Below are 23,605 nucleotides of genomic sequence, written 5' to 3' on the forward strand. Positions count from 1 at the left end.
GCTTCAAGTTTGAAGCAAGCCTGTGCTACTTAGTGAATTGCAGGCCAGTCTTGGTTACAGACTCCCTCAAAAACAAACAAACAAAAAAAAAAACAGAGATAAGTTAAGGCTGGGCTTGGTGGTGCATTCCTTTAAACCCAGCATTTTGGAGGCAGAGGCAGGAGGATCTCTGTGAGCTTAAGGGCAGCCTGGTCTACAAGGCGAGTTCCAAGACAGACAGCCAGGATGGTTACACAGAGGAAACAAACCCTGTTTTGAAAACAAACAAACAAACAAAAAAGTTAAAAAAAATAAATTAATTAATTAATTAAATGTAGATAATGTCACCTTACTTACTCCAGCTTCCTATAGTGCTGGGGCTTCCAAGGTCAGTTTCAAAGTTTGTTTTATTAAAAACAGCCTTTCCCCCAAACATTTATTTACTCTGTGTATGCTTATGTTTGGGGGTGGTTGGGACAGTGCCTGCCACCCTCAGTGTGGAGAGCAGAGGACATCTTTGTGGAGTGTGTCCTCTCCTTCCGCCTTTAGGTAGGTTCTGGGGACCGAACCCTGGCTGCCTGGATTGCACAGAAAGCCCCCTTACCCTTTCCTAAGCCATCTGGATAAGCCAATGCCTTATTTATTTGTTTGTTTTTGAGACAGGGTTACGTCTGTGCCAGGCTGACCTTGCCTTTGAACTTCTGACCCCTGCCTCCACCTCCAGAGCCCTGGGATCCCAGGCAGGTACCACCAGTCTCCACTAGGACTTGCCTGCTTTTCTTGAGGTTAGGTTGGAGCTATGGAAGTTGTGGATTGTGTAGGGAGGAAGGCAGGGAAGGAGAATATCCATTGTCCATTAAGGGTGACATCAGAGACATCTGTCACGGCTCAGGGCTGGAGGTCACGCTGCTGCAGAGTGATAGTTTTCCCACCACTGGCCCCCAAGCACAGTTGCACTGAAGGGGTGGACCTCAGGAGGTGCCTCCCAGAGGAGGGGTCCTGTATGCCATTCAGAGTTATGATTGCCTCAACACCCTCATTTATTCTTGTTCATCCTTCATGCTAGTGTGGACCTTGGTATCTTATACTTGGGGTTATTATCTGACAGCCTTGGCTCGAGTCGCCGCCGGGAGCGAATTCTGTTGAGTCGTGTGTCCAGCAGGGGGCTTGGCGTGGGTCTCATCTTATCCAGGGGCCAGACCTGTCATCTCCTTTCCTCTTCCTCTCTCCCTCTTTTTCCCCCAACTTCCCTCCGTTCCCTTTCTCCCTTTCTCCTCTCCTTGATCTGTTTGTTCCTAAGATAGTGGCTTACTGTGTGGCCTGATCTTTTAATCCTCCTCTCTCAGCCTTTCGAGTGCTGGGGTGGTAAGCATCCATCCACTGATTCTATATCTTGGGGAACAGAAGGGAACCAAGCGCTGATGGTTTTGGCCCTCTAGTGGCCGGAGAGGGAACTGCGTTGAAGGTTGCGCCACCCCAGGTCACTCAGTTCACAACTGCCAAGTCAAATCCAGTGAGACACTTAGTGAATGAGGAATGCAGTCTCATTCCATAAAAGTACCAGCTATCGTTAGGAAGCAGCGAAGGAGCTAAAGAGACGGCTCAATGCTTAAGAGCATTTTCTGTTCTGTTTTCACAAAAGACACAGGTGTGGTTCTCAGCCCCATGCGGGAGACCCATAACTTCCACCTCCAGGACATCTCTATGCCCTCTTACGGCCTCCACGGCACAAGCTCCTACACATAACTAAATAAAATGAACCTTTTTTTTAGTTTTTTGTTTGTTTAATTGATTGATTTTATTTTCGTTTTTGTTTTTGTGTTTGGTTTGACTTTTCGAGACAGGGTTTCTCTGTGTAGCCCTGGCTGTCCTGTAGACCAGACTAAGAGATCTGGCTGCCTCTGCCTCCTGAGTGCTGGATTCAAAGATGTACACTACTCCTATCCCACTGAAATATTTATAACAAAGAAAACAGTAAGCCTGTCACTTGCTGCTATGTCTGCAAACAATACACTAACTGAAAAAAGCCAGGCACAAAAGACAACCTCCACACTGTCCCTCGTGACCGTGGAATGGGAACTCTGACCTCAAGAGACAGAGAAGAGAAGAAAGATAAGATAGCAACCTGGAGCAGGGCCTGGGGGAAGGCAGGGAACGGGAGAAAGGTAGCCAGGGGCCACAAAGAGTGTACAGACGGGTGAGAAGTGGCCTCTGGTGGCCGCTGCCCAGAGTGGTGACCACAGGTAATAGCAATGTATATTTTGAGCTAGACACAGTGGTATACTACATGTGTAATGGAGGGACTTGAGAGGCTGAGGAGGTGGATTTTATTTCAAGGCCCCTTAGTGAAATCCTTCCGAATAAAACAAATCAATACCAGTATGTGTTTCCAGATAGCTGGGGAGTGGGGATGGTTTTGGTTTTTGCCATGTATGGAACCCAAAGCCCTGTGTATGCTAAGTGCCTGCTCTGGCCCAGCCCAGGGAGTCTCATCACAAGGAAAGACCTGTGTTTTTAGTTATTCCTTCTTTTTTTTTTAATATTTATTTATTTATTATGTATACAACATTCTGCCTCCGTGTTTGCCTATGCGCCAGAAGAGGGCGCCAGATCTCATTACAGATGGTTGTGAGCCACCATGTAGTTGCTGGGAATTGAACTAGGACCTCTGGTAGAGCAGCCAGTGCTCTTAACCACCGAGCCATCTCTCCAGCCCTAGTTATCCCTTCTTGATTGATATTCCACAATATGTACACATATTGAACCAGCATGTTGGACTCAATAAGTAAAGGATATATGTAAAATGAATATTTTATTTTATTTTATTTTTTTTTGATTTTTCGAGACAGGGTTTCTCCGTAGCTTTTGGTTCCTGTCCTGGAACTAGCTCTTGTAGACCAGGCTGGCCTCGAACTCACAGAGATCCGCCTGCCTCTGCCTCCCAAGTGCTGGGATTAAAGGCGTGCGCCACCACCGCCCGGCTAAAATGAATATTTTAAATGGATGTTTACATTTTTACTTATGAGCCAGGTGGGAGTGGTACACACCATTAGTCCCAGTACTCGGGAGGTCTATAGAGGCAGGGGGATCTCAGTGAGTTCAAGCCCAACCTAGTCTACAGGGTAAGTTCCAGGACAGCCCAGGGCTACAGAGAGAAACACTGCCCAGAAAAACCAAACCAAAACAAAAAGAGCACTTGCTGCTGTTGCAAAGGACCCAGGTTCAACTCCCAGAACCCCATCAGGCAGCTGATGGCCACCTGTAATTCCAGGGGATCAACACAATCTCCTGGCTTCCTTGGGCACTGCTCCCACAAGGAGCTGGGTGGTGGTGGTGCACACCATTAATCCCAGCATTTAGGAGGCAGAGGCGGGAAAATCTCTGAGTTCAAGCCCAGTCTGGTCTACAAAGCAAATTCCAGGACAACTAGGGCTATAAAACAAACAAACAAACAAACAAACAAAAAACCCAAATACTCTTTCTCTAGGTTCACCAATACATCCCTGTTAAGTCCTTTGTTTTGTTTTGCTGTTTTGCAGTACCGGGTATTGAACCTGGGGCTCTTCAAATTCTAGTCACATGCTCTGCCACTGAGCCATATCCCCCAGCCCCTGTCTCCTAACTGGATGCAAAATCATACCAGTGCCTCCAGCCAGCTCCAACCCTTTGCCTCCTGGGGTAGGCAGGCTATTTTCCGGAGCATTAGAGAATGAAGACACGGTCCTGACCACCCACCTGAAGTAGCTCCTGTTCGTGTAATTTGTCCTCTTGATACAATGTTGAGGCAGAGGTGGTCTAGATCAGGGTGGCCTGTGGGGGAGTGTCTTGATCGATATGGGAAGACCCAGATCGAAAGTGGGTGTCAACATTCCTGAGGTGGGGCTTTGGGCTTCTAAGAGGAGAAAGCTGACTGAGCAGGAATCACAGATGCAGGCCCTGCTCTCTGCTCTTGGCTGTGGGTGTGACATGGTCATCTGTCTGCCGTCCTGCTTTGATGTCCCTGCGACAATGGGCTGTAACTGGGAACTGTGATCTAAAATGAATGCTTCTGTCCTAAGCTGGTGTTTTTTTTTTTTTCAGGATATTTTCTTACAACAGACATTAAACTAGAACAACATTGCCCAACTCCTCGTCTTTGTCTGCTCTGCTTCCCCACTGCCCACTGTCTCACCTCCCCTGTCCCTTCCCTTCTGTTCACAATGACTCCACATTCACAGAGGCCTCATAGAGGATTCCTCTTTGGAGACCTTCAGAGCCCTCAGCCTGGGTGCTGGGGTGGCCCTAGGAGCTTGTTAGTATTCAGGGACCTGGGCCCCGTCAGATGGCCTGAATCTGGGCCTCACAGAGGAACCTGTCACTGGTAAGGAGGGGTGAGTCACACCGTTTAAAGTCGACCTTTTGAGTATGTGCCATTCAGTGACTTCTAGTAAATTTACAGAGCTGTGTAACCGTTACCATCAACCCATTCTAGGACATTTTATCACAACCTCCGACAAAGAGTGAGTGCCGTTAACAGTCTTCTTCTCTCTTCCTCACTCCTGACAACGGCAAATCTTTCTGTTGCTAGGGCCCTGCCTGTCGTGGACGCGTTGTTGACGGAAATCACACCGCACAGACTTTGGTGTCTGGCTGCTGTCGCTGCTTTTTATGATTTTATTTTCTGTGTATGAATGTTTTGCCTGCACATATGTCAGCGCACCATGTGTGCCCAGTGCCCAAAGAGGACAGAGGAGGGCTTCAGCTCCCCCCACTCCCCGAACTGTAGCTGCAGATAGCTGTCAATCACCATGTGGATGCTGTAATCGAACCCAGGTCCTCTGGAAGAGCAGACAGAGCGATCTCTTTATTCATGTGTCTGAGGTTTTTTTTTTTTTTTTTTTCCTCTTCAACACCTCAGGTTTTAGGCTTTTCTTGTTTGTTGTTTTTTTTTTAAGATTTATTTATCATGTATGCAACATTTTGTGCCTGCGGGCCAGAAGAGGGCGCCAGATCTCATTACAGATGGTTGTGGGCCACCATGTGGTTACTGGGAATTGAACTCAGGTCCTCTGGAAGAACAGTTAGTGCTCTTAACCACTGAGCCATCTCTCCAGCCCTTGTTTGTTTTTGTGTATACATGTGTTTATATGTATGCAGGTGCATGTAAACATGTGCACACATGTAGAGACCAAAGAACAACCTCAGGTATCACTCCTCAAATGCTATCTGCATGGTTTGCTTTTGGGAGAGGATTTCTTACTGGCCTGGAGCTTGCCTCAAGTCATACAGGATGCCAGTCTCGTGAGAAACAGAGGTCTGTCTGCCTCTGCCTTCCCGGAGGTGTGATTTCCAGTGTGTACTACCGTATCTGGCTTTCGTTGTTGTTTTGAGGGAGTGTCTTACTGTGTAGCCCTGGCTGGCCTTGAACTCACATGAATCTGCCTGCCTCTGCTTCCCAAGTGCTTGGGTTAAAGGTGTATGCCACCACACGTGGCTGACTTCCTGGTCCTCATGATTGTATGGCAAGCGCTTTATCAGTGGAGACATCACGGAGGCATCATAGAGGGGTTTTGTTTGTTCATTTACCCTTTTTTTTTTAATTAATTTGTATTTTTCATGGATATTTTGCCTGCACGTATTTCTGTGCACCACTTGCCAGCCTGGTTCCTGCAAAGGTCAGAAGAGGGCATTGTGTTCCCTGGAACTGGAGTTACAGACAGTTGTGAGCCACGTGAGAGCTGGGAGTCAAGCCAGGGTCATCTACAAAAACAAGTGCTCCTAACTGCTGAGCCGTCATCTCTCCAGCCCCTGATTTTGGTGCTTGTTTGATTTTTTTTTTTAAGGTTTATTTATTTACTATGTACACAGGGTTCTGTGTACATGTACACCTGCACCAGAAGAGGGCGCCAGATCTCATTACAGATGGTTGTGAGCCACCCAGTGGTTTCAGGAAGTTGAACTCGGGGGCCTTTGGAAGAGCAGCCAGTGCTCTTAACTGCTGGGCCACCTCTCCAGCACCCGTTTGGTTGTTTTTGCAGAATCACATGATGTATCCCTGATTGGCCTGGAACTTTCTGTGTAGATGGGGCTGGCCTCGAACTTACAGAGATCTGCTTGCCTGTGCCTCTCCAGTGCTGGGGTTACCAAAGATGTGCAATACTATGTCAGGCTTATTGTTTTGTGTTTTTGTTTTTACAGTATTACTATATAGCTCAGGCTGGTCTGGAACTTACTATATAGCCCAGAATGGCTTTCAGCTCAGTCCTCCCGCCTCAGGCTCTGGTGTGCTGGAATTGCAGGCATATGTTCAACCAACATCATGTTGGGGGCTTATCTGTGCCTTGGTGTGTAGCAGCTGCTTTGGGCTGAGTATTACCCTTGGCATGGGTTAGCCACCTTTCTTCTCCTGCGTATCTGCTGCCAGGAGTTGGTCACACCTGCATTTTGGGTGTTAGGAAACTCACTGCTATAGAGAGACAAACAAGCATCCTGGCACCACCACTGTGGAGAGCACAGAGTGTGCGCAGTCTCATCCATGCCCCACCAAAAGCCTGGGGGCTGCTCAGTAGCACCGCCCCCATCTTACAGGAAAAGACACCAGATCTGCCTGCTCTTCTACCAGCCCTCCTGTCTGTCCCCTAGCCCCACTGTGTGCTCCCCTAGCCCCACTCTGTGCTTCCCTAGTCCCACTGTGTGCTCCCCTAGCCCCACTGTCTGCTCCCCTAGCTCCACTGTCTGCTCCCCTAGCCCCACTGTCTGCTCCCCTAGCCCCACTGTCTGCTCCCCTAGCCCCACTGTCTGCTCCCCTAGCCCCACTGTCTGCTTCCCTAGCCCCACTGTCTGCTCCCCAGCCCCTGCTGTCTGTCTCCCAGCCCCATTCTCCACATTACTTTCGTTGCCTTTGCTCTTTTAGAGACTGTGCAAACCAGGAAGTGAAGCACAGCCAACTTGGGAACACAAATATTTGCCAGTCAAGAAAACACTCCCCTGTCAATCAAAACCCAGACAAGCTGGCACACATACTCCGCAGGAGCGGGAGGCAGCTTCTGTTTTGGCATGGTCCAGGTGGCTGATGGCTTCTCCCACTCTGAATGCACCCTGAGCTTCTTCTAGCCTCCAAAGAAGATGAGGAAACTGAGGCTCAGAGTAATCACTCAGCGTCCAGTGACCTTTACTTCTTTTGAGAATAGTTGTATGAATTCATAGCTTCATAGAGGGGACAGAGGGTTTGCGAGGGACAACTTCCAACACAGCTAAGTGGCAGACAGGCTTCCAAGCCATGGGGGTGGGCAGAGCTTGATCAGGGCTTTATTACAGCTTTTCAAGGTCCCTGCAGGGAGCAGGATACAGCCCAGTCAGGGGCCATAGTTGAGATGCAGCAAATTTTCTGCCTGGCTACAGAAACCCAGACTGCACATCCCTTATGCTGTGTGGATGTGTGTGTTTTGCTGGGATGGAACCCAGACAGCCTATTTTTCTATTGCTGAGATAAGATACCATGAACAAGTCAAATTAGAAAAGTAAGTATTCAATTCGGGGTTCACTTTCTGAAGGTTAGAGTCTGTCACCATCTCGGAGAAGAGCGCCTCGGCAAGTAGCCAGGCATGGTGCTGGAGTAGTAGCTGGGAGCTTCCATCCTTATCCGCAAGAGAGCGCACTGGGAATGATGATGTGGGCTTTTGAAACCTTAAAGCCCATCTGTTTGGGATCTCCAGCTTGGGACCCCATTCCATGCTCAGGTCTCACTCCTCCTGTTCCAAACCCCACCCTCAGTGTACAAAACGGTGGCCCCGCCCCTGGAGCTTCCCTCTTCAAACTCTGCCTCTGAGAAAGTCTGCCAAATGTCAACTCCTCCTTGGGGCTGCTCAAGACCATGCCTATGGGCTCCTTAAGACCTGGTAGCCGTATTTGTCCTGTGATTCCTCTCCTGCCCTCCTGAGGGTCACCCAGGAGTTGCTTTGTTCTGTTCATTAAGCCTGGATTTAATAATTTGGTTTGACTGGCTTATTACATCTGCGGTGGTGGATTTCCATAATCATCACCCCTAGTACCACACCTCCTCCAACAAGGCCACACCTCCTAATCCTTCCCAAACAGCTCCCCCAACAGGGGACCAAGTCTTCACGTCTGTGAGCCGTGGGAGTCATTTTCATTCAAACCACTACAGTAGGACCTTGCACACCGGAGGTAACTGCTCTGCAAAGGTATGCACCCGTCCTTGGGTTTCTTTAGTTTTGAGATCGTTAATGCTGTATGGCTCAGGGTGGCCCCAGCTGAAGACCCTTCTGCTTCCACCTCTGAAATGCCGAAATCTGAAACAGATTACAACTCACCCCTGGGCTTAATGGTGGGGATTTCCATAACACACATCCTAATTGTTTTTTTTTTAATTAATTAATTATTTTTTCACATACCAATCCCAATTCCCCTTTTTCTCCTTCTGCTCTCCCCCTTCCCCCTACCTCCCATCTGCTCTTCAAAGAGGTTAAGGCCTCCCTTGGGAAATCAAGTATGACTGTCTCAGCCCCCTCACTGAGGCAGGACTAAAGAAAACCCCTCCCCCGCCTGTGCCTAGGCTGAGCAAGGAATGGGCTCTGCAAAGTAACCTCATGCATTAGAGTTAAGTCTTGGTCCCACTGCCAGTTGCCCCATATACTGCCCAGGCACCTGTGTTCAGGGGGTCTAATTGGTCTTAATAATAAAAACTCAGAGTCAGATATTAGGAGCTGAAAGCTGAAGGATCAGAGAAGCAGAGAGGCAGCCACTAGAGAGTCTTTACCTCTACCAGTGCAAGGGGAAAATCCTTCCCTACAAATCCTCAGACCGCGTGCCCCAACTGAATCCTCAGACTGCATGCTCCCATTGAATTCTCAGACCGCGTACCCTGACAGCATCCCCAGACTGCATCTCTGACTGCATCCTCAGACTGCCTCTGAGCTCCTGTCTCCTCCTGCCTTATATTCCTTTCTGACCAGCCATATCCCTTCCTGTTTCCACCTTTCTAGTGCTGGCATTAAAGGCCTGTGACTCCCAAGTACTGGGATTAAAGGTGTTTCTTGTTTAAACTGGAACAATCTCACACAGCCCAGGGTGGCCTTGAACTCACAGAGATCAGTCTGCCTCAGTCTCCCAAATGCTGGGATTAAAGGTGTCACTGCCTGGCCTCTATGGCTAACTAGTGACTTAGCTCTGCACTCTGATCTTCAGGCAAGCTTTATTTTTTTAAATATTTATTTATTATGTATACAATGTTCTGTCTGTGTGTATGCCTGCAGGCCAGAAGAGGGCACCAGACCTCATTACAGATGGTTGTGAGCCACCATGTGGTGCTGGGAATTGAACTCAGGACCTTTGGAAGAGCAGGCAATGCTCTTAACTTCTGAGCCATCTCTCCAGCCCCAAGCTTTATTTGTTAAATTACAAACAAAACATCACTACCGGTTTCAAACTTGGGTCCAGCCCCTCTTGCCCTTACCAGTTGTGGACTAACCACTCCCTGTGAGCTACCCTGATCTGCTGCCACCCTGCTGGAGTCATCTATCTTACAGGACTTCGGATAGTTCAGCTCTTCTCACCAGACTCGACTCAGAATTTCCCTGCAGCGCCATAGTAACATGGAGACTTTCAGGGATTTGAGCGTTCTTGGCTCACCTAGGTCCACTGTACAGAGGGCTTGAGGGCATCAGGTTCTGAGGTGTAGCTCGGCAGAAGAGGGTGTGCTTAGCATTTTTCAGGAGTAGGGTTCAATTTTTGCAGTCGCAATGATAAAACATTTGTAGAATTGTCCCCTCAGGTGACTGACATTTGTTTGGTTTGCTACAACTTTGATTCTGGGCTCTGTCCCAAAAGATCAGACAGGAACAGACAGGGAAGTCCCATTTTTTGCTTTTATTAACCCATGTTCAGAAAGGGCAAAGACTGTAAAATTAAACGGAAGACCCTTCCCTCAAGATGGTTTCTGCTTTAATCCCAGCACTCGGGAGGCAGAGGTAGGCGGATCTCTGTGAGTTCGAGACCAGCCTGGTCTACAGAGCTAGTTCCAGGACAGGCTCCAAAGCCACAGAGAAACCCTGTCTCGAAAAACCAAAAAAAAAAAAAAAAAAAAAAAAGATGGTTTCTGTGTGGACCAGTTAGCCATGTCCCAGGTTCCGGAGCTGAGTTTGGGATGAATGTGTTTATTTCTGTATCTGCGTTTAGGGCTGGTGAAGACAAGGCTCCAAAACTCTACCCTTTTAGAGTGGAGGCAGGCAAGTGACTTGAGCTTGCAGAGGGCTGCAAAGGAGCGGGTTGCGGCAGGTGCTGTAGGGGAAGGGGCGGGTACAGGAGAGACATGGGCGGGGCAAGAGGCGGGGCCGCGCACAACTAAAGAAGGTAGGGGCGTGGCCATGAACACGGGCAGGAGGAGGAGTCGTGTGCGGTCGGAGGGTGGGGGCAGGACTGAAGACCAATGAAGAAGAGGGGACGGGGCTAAAGGCGGGGCCGGGAGAGGGTAGCGATGCCCCGGGCGCTGGGCCATCAGGGGAGTAACTAACTCACGACCCCGCCGAACCAGGATTAAGGAGGCCTGGAGTCTGCGGATAGGAAAGGGTGAACCAGAGAAGGGCGGGGCCCTGTTATAGTTCTCGGCGGGGCTTGAGTGCAGCCGCGCTCTGACAGACCAATCCGCGAGCTCGTACCAGCTGCAGATTCTTGTCTCGGCTGCGAAGGTCGCAACGTCTCTATAGGTCGCCGCAGGCCGTCTTCCGGTAGGGTGGGCGTGTCGGGGGCGGGTCACCGCGTCGTGGCGGGAAAGCCGTGGCCCAGGCTGGACCTCTGAGACACGGAGGGACGGAAACGGATCTGATGTGTGATCTCTTCACCATGGACGCCGCCGAGGTGGAGTTTTTGGCCGAGAAGGAACTGGTGACCATTATCCCGAACTTCAGCCTGGACAAAATCTACCTGATCGGGGTGAGGCGGGCGGGACGGGGCTGCGGCCGCGGGGTCACGGACAGGTCACCGCTCCTTTCCACCTGGGGTCTGCCTTGTCCTTGCAGGGGGACCTGGGGCCCTTCAACCCCGGCTTACCCGTGGAAGTGCCCCTGTGGCTGGCCATTAACCTGAAACAGAGACAGAAGTGCCGTCTGCTACCTCCAGAGTGGATGGATGTAGGTGAGCTTCCCTGGGGTCCGGGTGGGTCGGGCTTGTATCTGGATCTGCCTTCTTCCTCGTTCCGGGTTCCCGGACAGCCGACTCGTTCCAGTGGCTCGTTGATGTGTAGTGTTTGTGATACTTCTAGTTCCTATTTGGATTTTAGATATTTACCTAGCCTTAAAATCAAAGATGTGGGGCCGACGAGATGGCTCAGTGGGTAAGGGCACTTGCAGCAAAGCCTGAGAACCTGAGTCCAATCCCCAAAATCTACCGTGGGAGGAGAGAACCGGGTCCTGCTGTTCTCTGACTTTCCTATGCGCTCGACAGCATACAATAATAGTAAATTTTAGTTTATATCTGGAGCAGAGATTCAACTTTAAAGAAGCATTTTAAGTTTTTCTTAGTTTTTTTTTTTGTTGTTGTTGTTGTTTGTTTTTTGAGACAGAGTTTCTCTGTGTAGCCCTGATATCCTAGAACTCACTCTGTAGACCAGGCTCGCTTGGAACTCACAGAGATCCGACAAGTTTTGTTTTAATTGAGTGTCAGCGTGCTAGGAAATTCTGTTACAAAGACTGTGAAAATGTGCAGTTAGTTTTGTCAAATCGACACAAACTCAAGTCACCTGGGAAGATGGAACCTCCACTGAGAAAGGTCCACGGAGAAATTACCTCCATCTGACCAGCTTGTGAGCATGACTGTGGGCGTTTCCTTGGTTAATGACTGACACGGGAGGCCCAGCCCACTATTGATATGGTTACCCGTACACAGGTGGTGCTGTTGTACAAGAGGACAGGAAAGCCAGTAAGCAGCCTTCCTCCATGGCTCCTGTTTCTGTTCCTGCTTGAGTTCCTGCCCTCACTTCCATCAGTGATGGACTGCCATCCGGCCAGATAAACCCTTTCCTCCCCAGCTTGATTAATGGTGTTTATCATAGCACAGCAAAGCAAATTAGGACCGGCACCCTACAATGGGTTATTATTCGGCCGTGTAAAGGAATGGGCTGCTGATACATGCTTCAAGGTGGATGAACCTGGAAAATAGGATGTTGAATAAAAAAGCCAGGCACAGCAGACTACAGATCGTATGATTCTGTTTATGTAGGCAGTCAGAAATAGAACCACAGGCACGGAATAGTGACTGCTTAGGTAATGGTGGCTGGGGAAGTGATGGAGGAGTTATGGGGTTTTTTTGGGGGGGGAGTTGATAATGAGATTAAATTGATGGTTGCACAACTCTTTATTAAAAGCCCTTTGCACAGTTTGATTCAGAAGTATAATGGTAGATTAACGATGTCTCTGAAGATGTTAGAAAAAAATGAAAGAAGACATTCATGAGCCTTTGCAGTCTTTCTTGGTCTTGTTTTTTGGTGGGAGAGAGGTTGTGCATCACGTGTTGATTGGAGGCAGCTGAGAAGACCTAGAAAAAAGCTTAGTCACGGTCAGTTTTGTTGTCAGTTCAACAGACACACCTGGAAACAAGCGCCCTCAATGGAGACATCAGCTCCATTAGATTGGCCTGTGGGCATGTGTGTCGGGCAATGTGTTGATGCATGCCGGAGGGCCCAGTCCACGGTGGGCGGGCCGTGCCACCCCTAGGCAGGTGGTCCTGGGCTGTGTAAGCAAGCAAACTGAGCCAGCCAATGAATAGTTTTCCCTCGTGGTTCCTGTTTGAGTCCCTACCCTGACTTCCCTCCATGGTGGACTTTGATCAGTGAGCCAAATAAACCTATTCATCCCCAGTTTGTTTTTGGTCATGGTGTTCATCGTGGCAAAGGAAAGCAAATGCGAGCAGACTGTTTAAGCCAGTCGCTCCCAGGTAGAGAGATGTGTTTGAATTTAGGCCTCTTGTTCCCCGTGTAAAGGAGTGGATGACTCACAGTCCTGAAACTGGAGACCCCAGTTCCTGTGCCTCAGGGGGCAACTTTAGCCCCTCTGTGTGTGAATCTGTTAGAGACTCATTACTGGTTTCAGCTGGCCCAGGCCCAAAGTCAGAGAGGTGGGCAGAGTTCTGTGCTTTTGCTGTCCAGGTGAGGGGCAATCAGATGGTGCTGGTTTGGGTAGCCTGTGCAGGAGGCCTGTCTGCTCTGGGACTTCACATTCATAGAATGACATCATGTGCCATGCTTCTCTGACTTCTCTTGTGGGTGTGTGGCTTGCAGATGGCCCCATGGCCACATGTACCTTGTCTCCTGCCTAGCTGCTCCCTTGTGTGAGTACTCTGCATCTGCTCGCCCGGTCTGCGGGTGGGCATTTGGGTTACTTGCCATTTATACATCTTTATTTTTATTTTATATGTGTGGGTCATGTGTGCCACATGCATGCAGTGCCTTTAGAGGCCACAGGAGTTTATCTGATCCCCGGAAGTGGGGTTCAGAGCTGCTGCATGAGTGCTGGGGTCCAGACCCAAGTCCTCTGGAAGAGCAGCAAGTGCTCTTAATTGCTGAGCCGTCTCCTCAGCCCATTTCCCAGTTTTAAAAGTCGTCATTGTGTTTGTGTGTGAGCACGTGTGCCGTGGACAACTTGTTGAGTCAGTTGTGCCCTTCCTGTGTCCACCTTCGTCAGCCTTGCAACAGGCACCTTCATCTACTGAGCCATCTCGCCAGTCTCCAGGGCATTCCCATTTTTTATGATTTTGAATGAGACTGTTGGAATTTTCTTGTCTGAGTCTTTCAGTAGATAGGTGTTGCTCTTTGACTTGTTGGGACAGGGTCTCATGGAGCCCAGGCTGCTCCCTCCTTGCTATGTAGTTGAGAATGGGTCCCCACCTCCCATGTTGCTGGGTTACAGGTGTCTGCTCTGCCGCACGCTTGTTTTCCTTAGGCAGACAGATACTGCATGTTGGGGACTTGGGCCACAGGACAAATGATCTGAAGTGATAAGCAGCAGTTAGTTTACAACTTTAGGATCCCTGGGAAATGTAGATGAGATCACATTGTCCCACATCCTGGCCAGAGGGTTGGCATCGCCAGTCTGAGTGGTGAAGACACTGCACAGATGTGTTTATCTGACTCAAAGGTAGAAGGAAAACTAATCCCGTGCAGCGGGTCCAGTCCAGTAGTGGACCGCCTGCCTGGCATGTGTGAGGTGTGCAGGAAAAATCATATCATTGCTTTCATGGCTGTGTGGTGAGGCTGCTTGCAGCTGGCCTGGGTGCTTTCAAGGGAGCAGTAGCAGGCTTTACTGATGTCTGTGTGGAGCACCAGCTCTTCCCTAACCCTAAGAGCTGGTGCTAAGACATGCCCAGCTGCGGCTTGAGGCTCAGCTCTGCTTAGATGTTTTGTGAGGTTGGCAGAACACAGGGCAGTGAGGGGGCCCAGGGTATGTTGTAGTCTGAGCCCACCATTTTAGGGGTGCTGGATAGCTGTCCAGGTGGAAGTCCTTCATGTGAACAGTGGGACATAGAGGCAGGAGTTGGGGAAGTCCTCCAGGAGTTTCGGGTCTCCACTTGGGCAGAACGAGATGGCTGGAGTGTGAGCCTAGGGTGTGGCAAGGACTCACCTGTGGAGCTCTGGACTCCAGCACTGAGAGGTCACAGGTCATTGGCTACAGACGTGAGTAGAAGGCAGATAGATCAGGAGGTTCAGGGGTAGTGGTGACATCAGACTCTGTTCTTCCCGAGCAGCGCTTGCAATGCGTCTCATCTAAGATAGGAATATCCCACCTCATTTGTATGCAGTGTAGTTGCTTATCGGCCATGTAGGCAGTACCAGCACCTGGGCAAATTGTAAGATTACAAGTGTTTTTCTACCAGGTGGTAGTGGCGCATGCCTTTAATCCCAGTACTTGGGAGGCAGAGGCAGGCGAATCTCTGTGAGTTCAAAGCCAGCTTGGTCTACAGAGCGAGTTCCAGGACAGTTAGGGCTGTTGCACAGGGAAACCCTGCCTTGAAAAAAATAAAAATAAAAAATAAAAAGTTTTCTTGGGACTGGAGAGATGGCTCAGTGACTAAGAATATTAGCTGCTCTTCCAGAGAACCTGAGTTCAATTCCCAGCAACCACATGGTGACTCACAACCATCTATAATGGGACCTGATGCTCTCTTCTGGCGTGCAGGCATACATGCAGACAGAACACTCATATACATAAATAAATAAAAGAAAGCAAACTTTTTTTCAGCCAGGAGTAGTGATGCATGCCCTTAATCCCAGAACTCTGGAGGCAGAAGCAGATGGATTTCTGAGTTCAAGGCCAGCCTCATCTACAGAGCAAATGCCAGGACAGCCAGGGCTACACAGAGAAACGCTGTCTTGAGAAACAAAAGAACACATGTCTTCTCTTTGTTATGGTGTTGGTGAAGCACATTGACCTCTGCGTTTCAGAGAAATTGGAGCAGATGCGAGATCAGGAGCGGAAGGAGGAGACATTCACCCCAGTGCCCAGCCCGCACTACATGGAGATCACCAAGCTCCTGCTCAATCAGTGAGTCAGCGCACAAGGCTGTGCATGCCCTCTGTGGACTCGGATTCTCGCCCTCTCTTCATACCCATTCCCATGGTGGCCCAGCCACCCAGTTTCTCACCTAGGTGACCTGGAGAGGTGTCTCTATGCAGGGTGATGAGGCTATCTTTCTGTTCTCTTCTGTTCCTTCTCTCCCCGCCTTGGATTCTGTATGTCCAGGCCTGTCAGTGTGCATGCTTTGTTTAGTCCAGCTTTGCCCGGAAGTGTGTGCATCCGGGTTCCCTGTGTCGGTGTCTGCGTCTGTCACAGGAGTGGCCAAGGGCCTCATGTGGGCCTTGGTCTTGAGCTATAGAGATGTGCCCTGCAAGTTCTGGGTTTGTGTGTCCACATCTGCCCCAGCTGTCTGTCTTCTGCTTGGTGCTGCCTGTCTGCAGCTTCTAGCTTGTTTCAGGTCAGTGCTCACAGCGGTCACAGCTGGCAGGCGTTGTCGCCCCTCTCACAGCTCTGTGTCTGTAGGTTTATGCTCCCACTGGATCTTCGGCAGAACAGGTTTGCTTGTCAGATAATGGGGTATTGCTATATTGCATACTTTGGTTCTCAACTCTGGGCTTTAGTGGTCCTACTGCCCTAGCTCCTGGCCTAGCACCGTGTCTGCAGCACTCTGTTCTGGCATTTGCTCCAGGGCAGTTTTGTCGTCTGCTGTCCGGCTGTGCCATTATGCAGCCTGTACTAGACAGGCAGGGACTGTCCCCACACGGGCTTCATGAAGGTTTGTTGAATGAAAGCGGTGGGTGCCTGAACCTAACGTAATGAGCCTCCAGCTGGACCGCACCTTTCAGCAGGTTCAAAAGCAGATCTGGCACCAAGACCAGAACTGTGCCGCCCTCTTAGATCGGCTGGGCAGTAGGGAACTGTGTCACCGCATGTCCAAAGGTGAACTCAAGAGGGATGGGTGGCTGTAGGTCACCTATTCCTTCCTACAACAGTATATTTACTGGCTGGGCGGTGGTGGCACACGCCTTTAATCGCAGCACTTGGGAGGCAGAGACAGACGGATCTCTGTGAGTTCAAGACCAGCCTGATCTACAGAGCTAGTTCCAGGACAGGCTCCAAAGCCACAGAGAAACCCTGTCTCGAAAAACCAAAAAAAAAAAAAAAAAAAAAAAAAAAAGCAAACAAACAATATACTTACTGTTCTAAACATGGTCACATGGTCTGAGTTCCCCTTTGGGTAGGGAAACGTGACCCTGTGAACTGGTCACAGTCAGGGCCTGTGGGAGTCCTTGGGGCATAGCAGGGCCTGGTGGGGCCAGAGAAGGCACTGAAGGAACACAAGCGTGAGGAGAGCAGCAGACTGTCCCAGAGGAGCAAGGCTTGGAACCAGGCTGGTGCTACCAGTATAGAGAACTTTTTCTTGACGTTCTGTTGTATTCTACTCTGCCAAGAACCTTATTGTTGTCCGAGTATGGTAGTACACTTTTAATCCCATCACTGTGTAGGGGTGGAGGGTAGAGACAGATGGATCTCGGAATGCCAGTTTGGTCTACTTTAGGAGTTCCAGGCCACCCAGAGCTATACAGGAAGACCATGTCTTTTAAAACAACAACAAAAACCAAAGCCTTACTGTGTAATTTATTTAGTTAAGAAACCCAATTAACATTTTTTCAGCTTGGTGGTGATGGTACACACCTTAAATCCCAGCACTCAGAGGCAGAGGCAGGCAGATTTCTGAGTTCAAGGCTAGCCTGGTGTACAGAGTTCCTAGACAACCAGGGCTACACAGAGATACCCTGTCTGGAGAAAAAAATGAATGAATGAATATAAATAAAAATGTAAAAAAACATTTATTTTGTGGATACCTGTGTATGGCATGGTATGCAGTGCATATGGAGGTCAGAGGACAACTTTCAGGAACTGGCTCCAGAGTCTGAACTCAGGTTGCCAGGCTTAGCCACTGATACCTTTACCTGTTGAGCCATCTCGATGGTCTGGGGACCAGTTTTACTTTGTTTGGTAGTTGATAAGGATCTGGAGGGGTTTTTTTTTGTTTTGTTTTGTTTTGTTTTTGAGGCAGAATTTCTCAGTAGCTATGGAGCCAGTCAGACCAGACCAGGCTGGGCTCAAACTCACAGAGATCTGCCTGCCTCTGTGCCCACCCCCACCCCCACTGTGTGCTGGGATTAAAGGTGTGCGCCACCACCACTCAGATCTGAACATGTATGTTCATCATTCTATACCACAGACCTGCCTGCTACTCCTGTGTTGACAGGCTGGGGAGAACCCCTAGTGATGGGCTACAAGAGTCCCCTTGCCTCTGTCTTGTGTGAGCTTCTTTCTTCAAAGGTTGGCTTCTAGTATGTCGTAAAGGAAAGTTGTTACTAACTGCGACCTTAAACTCTGCAGACACCCGCTACTCTGCGGTTTTCGTAACCTGTGCTCCCCACAGTGGCAGTCCCGTTTCTCTGCCTTTTGTGAGCACTTAAAGGGCTTAGCACAAAGCTTGCCCTTTTCTTCCCCTGTGGTGCTGGGTAGTGAGGTTATGTCACTGGTAAAAACAGGGGATCTGCTGACCTGAGCCAGCTTGAGATAAAGTTACATAGCACAGAATGTTGTTACCTAAAGGAAGTGTCCCCAGCCCAATTTTCCACTATTCTTTTTTGTTTGTTTGCTTTTCGTGACAGGGTTTACGGGAACTCACCTGCAGACCAGACTGGCCTCGAACTCACAGAGATCCACCTGCCTCTGCCTCCCCAAGTGCTGGGATTAAAGGCTTGCGCCACCACCGCCCAGCTCTATTTTTTAATTACATGTGTGTATATGTCTGTGTGGGGCATGTGCATGTCAGTGCAGCTGCAAGGAGACAGGAAGAGAGTATTGGATCTTCCAGAGCTGGAATTACAGGGAGTCTAGCCATCCCACATAGGTGTCTGGGAACTGATTGAGCCCTTTGCAGGAGCACCAAGTGCTCTTAACTGCTAGCCTTCTCTAGCACCTCCAATGTGTTATCGTTTTGAAGATTTATCTTTATGTGTCTACGTGTCGGTATGTGCATGTGAGTGCAGGTCAGTGTCCTCAGGCCAGAGGTGTGGGATCCCTTGGAGCTGGGGTTAGAGGTCGTTTTGACCCATCGGGCATGGGTGCTAGGAACCAAACTGTATACCCTTCAAGGGCAGTGTGTGCTGATTACTGAGCCATCTGTAGCCTGTGTTGTTGGTTTGGATTCGCACACTCTACTCCGTGACCAGGTATTCTCCTGTCTCAGCCTCCCAAGTGCTGGGAGTAGTCACCACTTCTGGCTCTCAGCATTTTGCTTTGTCAGATCTGTCATTGTGTATAGCCACTGGACATGGACAGTGAGAATGAATGGAAACACTGGGTACCAAGCTTACCTGCTGACATCCCAACCCTCAAGGAAAGAACAGAGCCCAATACTCTCCCAGGTCCATGCAAGGCTTTTTTTTTTTTTTTTTTCCTTCTCACCTTGAAACAGAGTCTCTAGCTGTATATCCCAGCTTTCAACTTCTGGTTCTCCTGCCTCAGCCTTCTCTGAGTGCTAGGGTTACAGCCATGTGCTACCATACCTGGCTCAAGCTTTGTTTATCTACACGTGTGGCTGTCTGTCACAGGTGTTTGTGGCCTATGGTTTATAAGCAGTTGTGAGCTGCCTGATGGATGCCAGCAACACAACTGGAATCCTCGGGAAGAGCAGCAAGCACTAACTGCTGAGCTGTTTGGGGCCGCAAGCTTTGGTTTTAAAGCAGCCATTGTGCCTGTGTTGGGCAAGCTCACCAAGTGCTCCTATCTGTTTTGCCTGTGTGTCTGTATCTTCAGTACTGTGTGTTATCTTCAGTGCTGTGCGTCTATGTTATCCTCAGTGCTGTGTGTCTGTTCTCCTCAGTGCTGTGTGTCTATGTTATCCTCAGTGCTGTGTGTCTGTTATCCTCAGTGCTGTGTGTCTATGTTATCCTCAGTGCTGTGTGTCTTATGTATCCTCAGTGCTGTGTGTCTTATGTATCCTCAGTGCTGTGTGTCTATGTTTTCCTCAGTGCTTCCGACAACATTCCCAAGGCAGACACCATCCGGACACTGATCAAAGATCTGTGGGACACACGCATGGCCAAGCTCCGGGTGTCTGCTGACAGCTTTGTGCGACAGCAGGAGGCACACGCCAAGGTAGGCATGGCTTTCCTGTCCCCGCCCAGTGCCAGTGGGCACTGCCAGCCAGTGTGAATGCTTCCAGGGAGTTGTCAGGGCATTCTGCCTGCTCAGCCATGTAAACAGGGATTTGAAGCTGCTTTGAATAATAACTCATGGGGACTCGGGATATGGCTCTTGGAGAGCCGGCCTGGTGCACACAGGCTTTTGAGCTTCACCCTCACACCCAGGAGTACACAACTCATTGGCTTACAAGCGTCTGCTCAGTGAGATTAGTTTTCTGAAGTCCAAACCTCCTCTGCTCACTGGTTTTTTGTTTCAGCTGGATAACCTGACCCTGATGGAGATCAACAGCAGTGGGGCCTTCCTCACCCAGGCACTTAATCACATGTACAAACTCCGCACAAACCTCCAGCCCTCCGAGAGTACACAGTCTTAGGACTTCTAGCTCGACTGAAGAGGCTCTGGAGAGATGGGTGTGGACACGGGTGGAGGAACTCGGCTTGCCTAAAGCTCAGCTTCCATCGCTGTAGAAGCCACCAGCTTCCCCGTCTGTGGCCCAGGACTTCTGGAATGAGCACGGACTCCTGCGCATGCCATGCACAGCAAGTGTTCAGTTAAGTTCAGCGTCTTCAAGTTTGACCTGTGAGAGCTGTGTAGTTGAGAACTGGGGGGAGGGCTGGGTGGTGGCACTAATATAAAAAGGTTTTCCTCTTAACATGATTTAGGAAGATTTTATTTTTGGGATGTTGTCAGAAATTACAGCAATATATTCATAAATACCTAATTACTACATTCAACAAATAATATTACAATACAGTTAATTCAAACAAGTACACTTAGAACGGGTTTAATTTCACAGCATCTAAACTGCCCCCAGAGTGACCGAGGCACCTGTCCTCCCTCCTGCCAGGGTCCACCGCCCCAGCAGCGAGGCGTAGGGCACACACAAGTACAAAACTAGTGAGATGCCTCCTCGGGTCAAGGCAGCCTCTAGGGTTGAAGTTAAGCACTGGATTAGACAGTGGGGACGGGCTACGGCAAGTAGTGAAGTCAAAGCTTGAGTACTTGAAAGAGCACAGCCGGCTGCTGAGTGGCTAGCGCACACCTGGGAGGTGCTGAGCCTGCTGTGCGGGCCATCTCCATGCTGGGTTCTGGACGTGGGGGCAGGGGTGGGAGGCATCTAGTTTGCAGTTCAGTTTAACTGATATTTGGCAGTGCTGTGAGCATGGCTGCAATTCCCCACTCGTAGGGCAGTGCTCCTCTGGGTACCTAGCCATTAAGTGTTGACAGTCCTAGCTTCCTCATCTGGGATGATGGCAGGCCTTACCAGTTTGGCTCTGATGATGTGGAACAAATCTGATCTGATGAAACACGGAGCCATGGGATCTAACACTGGACTGGTTCATCACAAGCTTGGTGAATTCTCAGCCAGGAGAGATGGCAGCTATCCCTTGAAGGTGAAGTAGGAAGATACGGTCAAGGACTAGGATTCCCAGGTACGTAGTAATTTTCTAGTCCATCCATCCTAGAGCAGATCTGTTGTGGGAAAAGATTGGGAGAGGCTGCCGGGGACTATGTGTGGTACCTGGACGGGTGTGCTGTGTTTTTACCTTCATCAGTGTCTCAGACTATATGGGATGGGAGAACCACGTGTGTGTGGTATGAGTGGCATACTTGCCTGCCACCTTACTGGCTTGTACCTGGTTCTGATTGTCACTTTACTTGTGAGCATGAGAATATTCAGGGCTCCACAGGCAGGCCAGGGCGTTTGGAAGGGACATAGGCATTGCCAGGTCAGTGGCTCAGCTTGTGCCCCAGGCCCACCTGGGAGGTTATCTCTTGCATTGGGTCACACACTCATTCAGGGGAATTCCTGTGAGATAAGGAGAAGGGGGCTGTATGTGCGCCTTAAGTTATGGGGTCTACTTTTCCCAAAGCCATTACCAAGCAGATTAGCAAAAGCTTCCGGTCATCGGTGTGGAGTTTGGACTGGGACAGGAACACTAAGGTGAGCGCAAGCAGCATCTAGTTAGGAGCTCGGTAACTTTGTCCCAGGGCATGCAGCCTCTGCTCACCTGAGCCCGTCTTCAGTTGGTGTAGGACAGAGACCTCAGCACCCCCCACCTGCTGCTCCTGTGCCAAGCCGCACTTGTTGACGGCTGACAATACTGGTGGCACTTTCTTCTCTGGGTTTGCTACTAACTAGAAGATTCTTGGCAGGGAGACAGCAAACTGCAGGGGGCGGGCAGGCAGGGGCTGCCGGCAAGCTGCTTTATACAACCATTAAGCCTGGTGGCAAAAGGTAGGCTCAGCCTCCCCTCCCCATCCTCCGCGGAGTGGAAGAGGTTCTCTTAGTTGGCCAACCCTGACTGAGGAGTTAAGCTGGGAGATCCCTGGTACCGAGCTCTCTGCCATGGCTGTGCTGTCACAGCTCAGCTCCCACAGCTCTGCCTCAAGCTCCTGCTGCATGTGGGTCACTCATGCTCTGAACACAACTAGCCCAGCCCCAGGTGCCCCTCAGCCCTGCCATGTGGGATGATACAGGTGAGCTCTTCTATTTTCTAAAAGGAACTTCAGCATTTTAATGTCCTGACCAGCAGCAGCACAAACACTAGAAGCAGGTTGTTTTTTTTAACCAGAAAAAACAAAAACGAGAAAAACAAAGGAAACCCCCAAACAGGAAAAACAAACAAAATTCCCCAAACCACATATTAAAAATGGCAGGCTTTTTATAACAATAATTAAAGTAATAAAAACATACAAAACTTTTTTTTTTAATATATACACAGTACAAGGCTGAAGCACCTTTGACTTTTCTCTCAAAACATGTTTGTATGAAAACGCCACACAGCGGTAGCAATCCAGTCGGTGGGCTATCAGTGGACAGCTCCACCCGTCTTCCCCAAGGAAAACAAGGTACCTTCGGGTGTGGGTTTGCCTCTTTTCCTAAGAGCTGTTCCAGGTTGAAGCCTTGACTGGCTTGCATGCTCCTGGGACCTGTGGCTTTGACGATGGCGCAGGAAGGTGACTGATCGTGAGCCCTTTGCTTGTGTACACCCAAGGCCTTCTCAGCGCAAGTTAGTCTTCCTCCTGGGAGGAAGGGGTTAACACTCCTAGGGCCGTAGCAAGAGCGAGCTGGGCTCTTGGCACAGCAACACCAGAAACAACCGACTGGCTCTCCCTCAGCCACATGCATGGTGGGCATCAGTACTGGATACAAAGAATGTGGGGGGAGAAGGAATAAACCGCCATCAGAAAGAGAAACTGAGTCTTAGTTGAGACAGGGTGACTCGATCACACTGGAGTCAAGGTGACGTCCTCGCTGGAGCCTGGAATTCTTCGCTTCATGCATGGCACGTTCTCAATTTGTAAGCTTCAAACCTCCCAGTGAAAAATATTAAATATTCAAGGTAATAAAATAGATAATATTTCTATGCTATAGGTTCAGCCTAGTGCAAGGGAAATCGTCACCTCGGATATCCCTTAAAGTAGCCCCTAGGCCAGTGCATGGTGGGCAAAGCAAGGCACTTCCGTAAGTGGTCCAGCTCCGCCTGGAGCCGCTCCCGCTCCGAGACCATCTTCTGTTTCTGACTCCGAAGCTCCTGTGGAGAAGATGTACGTCAGAACACCATTGGTACATACACCAGAGTGAGTGAGTGACCTGGGGATTGCTAGAATATTCTTCCAGCAACATGTGCTCCTAAAGAACCAGCGTGTACTGCTTTATGCTGACATGGCTCAAACTCTGGATGCCGGCCAGGTCTGACCAGCCTTGTGCATGTCCCTCTGAGGGTGGGAGACACCTCACTGCCACAAGAGCTTTGTGTGTGTGTGTAGCCTTGGCTGTCCTAGAAATCACTTTATAGACCAGGCAGCCTTCGACTCAGCTAGACCCACCTGCCTCTGCATCCCAAGTGCTGGGATTAAAGGTGTGCGCCACCACCACCGCCCCGCAGATC

At 49.7% G+C, this 23,605-nt stretch overlaps 2 protein-coding genes across 12 annotated transcripts in view; one reads left to right on the plus strand and one right to left on the minus strand.

Annotated features, from left to right (window-relative positions):
- The first annotated feature begins 10,462 nt into the window (after positions 1-10,462).
- Positions 10,463-20,443, plus strand: Gins2 (GINS complex subunit 2). Its single transcript, XM_041650957.1, has 5 exons — positions 10,463-10,908; positions 10,995-11,109; positions 15,410-15,509; positions 19,535-19,661; positions 19,966-20,443. The coding sequence occupies exons 1-5, from the start codon at positions 10,801-10,803 to the stop codon at positions 20,080-20,082; spliced, it is 567 nt and encodes a 188-aa protein (XP_041506891.1). The 5' UTR covers positions 10,463-10,800; the 3' UTR covers positions 20,083-20,443.
- Gse1 (Gse1 coiled-coil protein) overlaps positions 20,366-23,605 on the minus strand; it is a 340,444-nt gene continuing 337,204 nt past the window's right edge. For 7 of the 11 annotated variants that reach the window (XM_041650948.1, XM_041650956.1, XM_041650952.1 and 4 more), the window contains one exon: positions 20,367-23,248. In XM_041650948.1, coding sequence (XP_041506882.1) covers positions 23,114-23,248 — 135 coding nt within the window. In that variant the 3' untranslated portion in view covers positions 20,367-23,113. Of the gene's footprint in view, positions 23,249-23,605 lie in introns of all 11 variants that reach the window. The other 4 variants (XM_041650947.1, XM_041650945.1, XM_041650949.1 and 1 more) reach the window with 1 other exon arrangement.

The sequence above is a fragment of the Microtus oregoni genome, unplaced genomic scaffold, assembly GCF_018167655.1.
Source record: "Microtus oregoni isolate MIOR12 unplaced genomic scaffold, Mior012 000004F_ref0000308, whole genome shotgun sequence".
Taxonomy (NCBI): domain Eukaryota; kingdom Metazoa; phylum Chordata; class Mammalia; order Rodentia; family Cricetidae; genus Microtus; species Microtus oregoni.

Bases quoted from the DNA above. Each gene is read 5' to 3' on its own strand.
- Gins2 (XM_041650957.1), top strand. From the start codon at position 10,801: ATGTGTGATCTCTTCACCATGGACGCCGCCGAGGTGGAGTTTTTGGCC. The intron at 10,909-10,994 runs GTGAGGCGGGCG...TTGTCCTTGCAG, and splicing joins ACAAAATCTACCTGATCGGG to GGGGACCTGGGGCCCTTCAA. The intron at 19,662-19,965 runs GTAGGCATGGCT...TTTTTGTTTCAG, and splicing joins AGCAGGAGGCACACGCCAAG to CTGGATAACCTGACCCTGAT.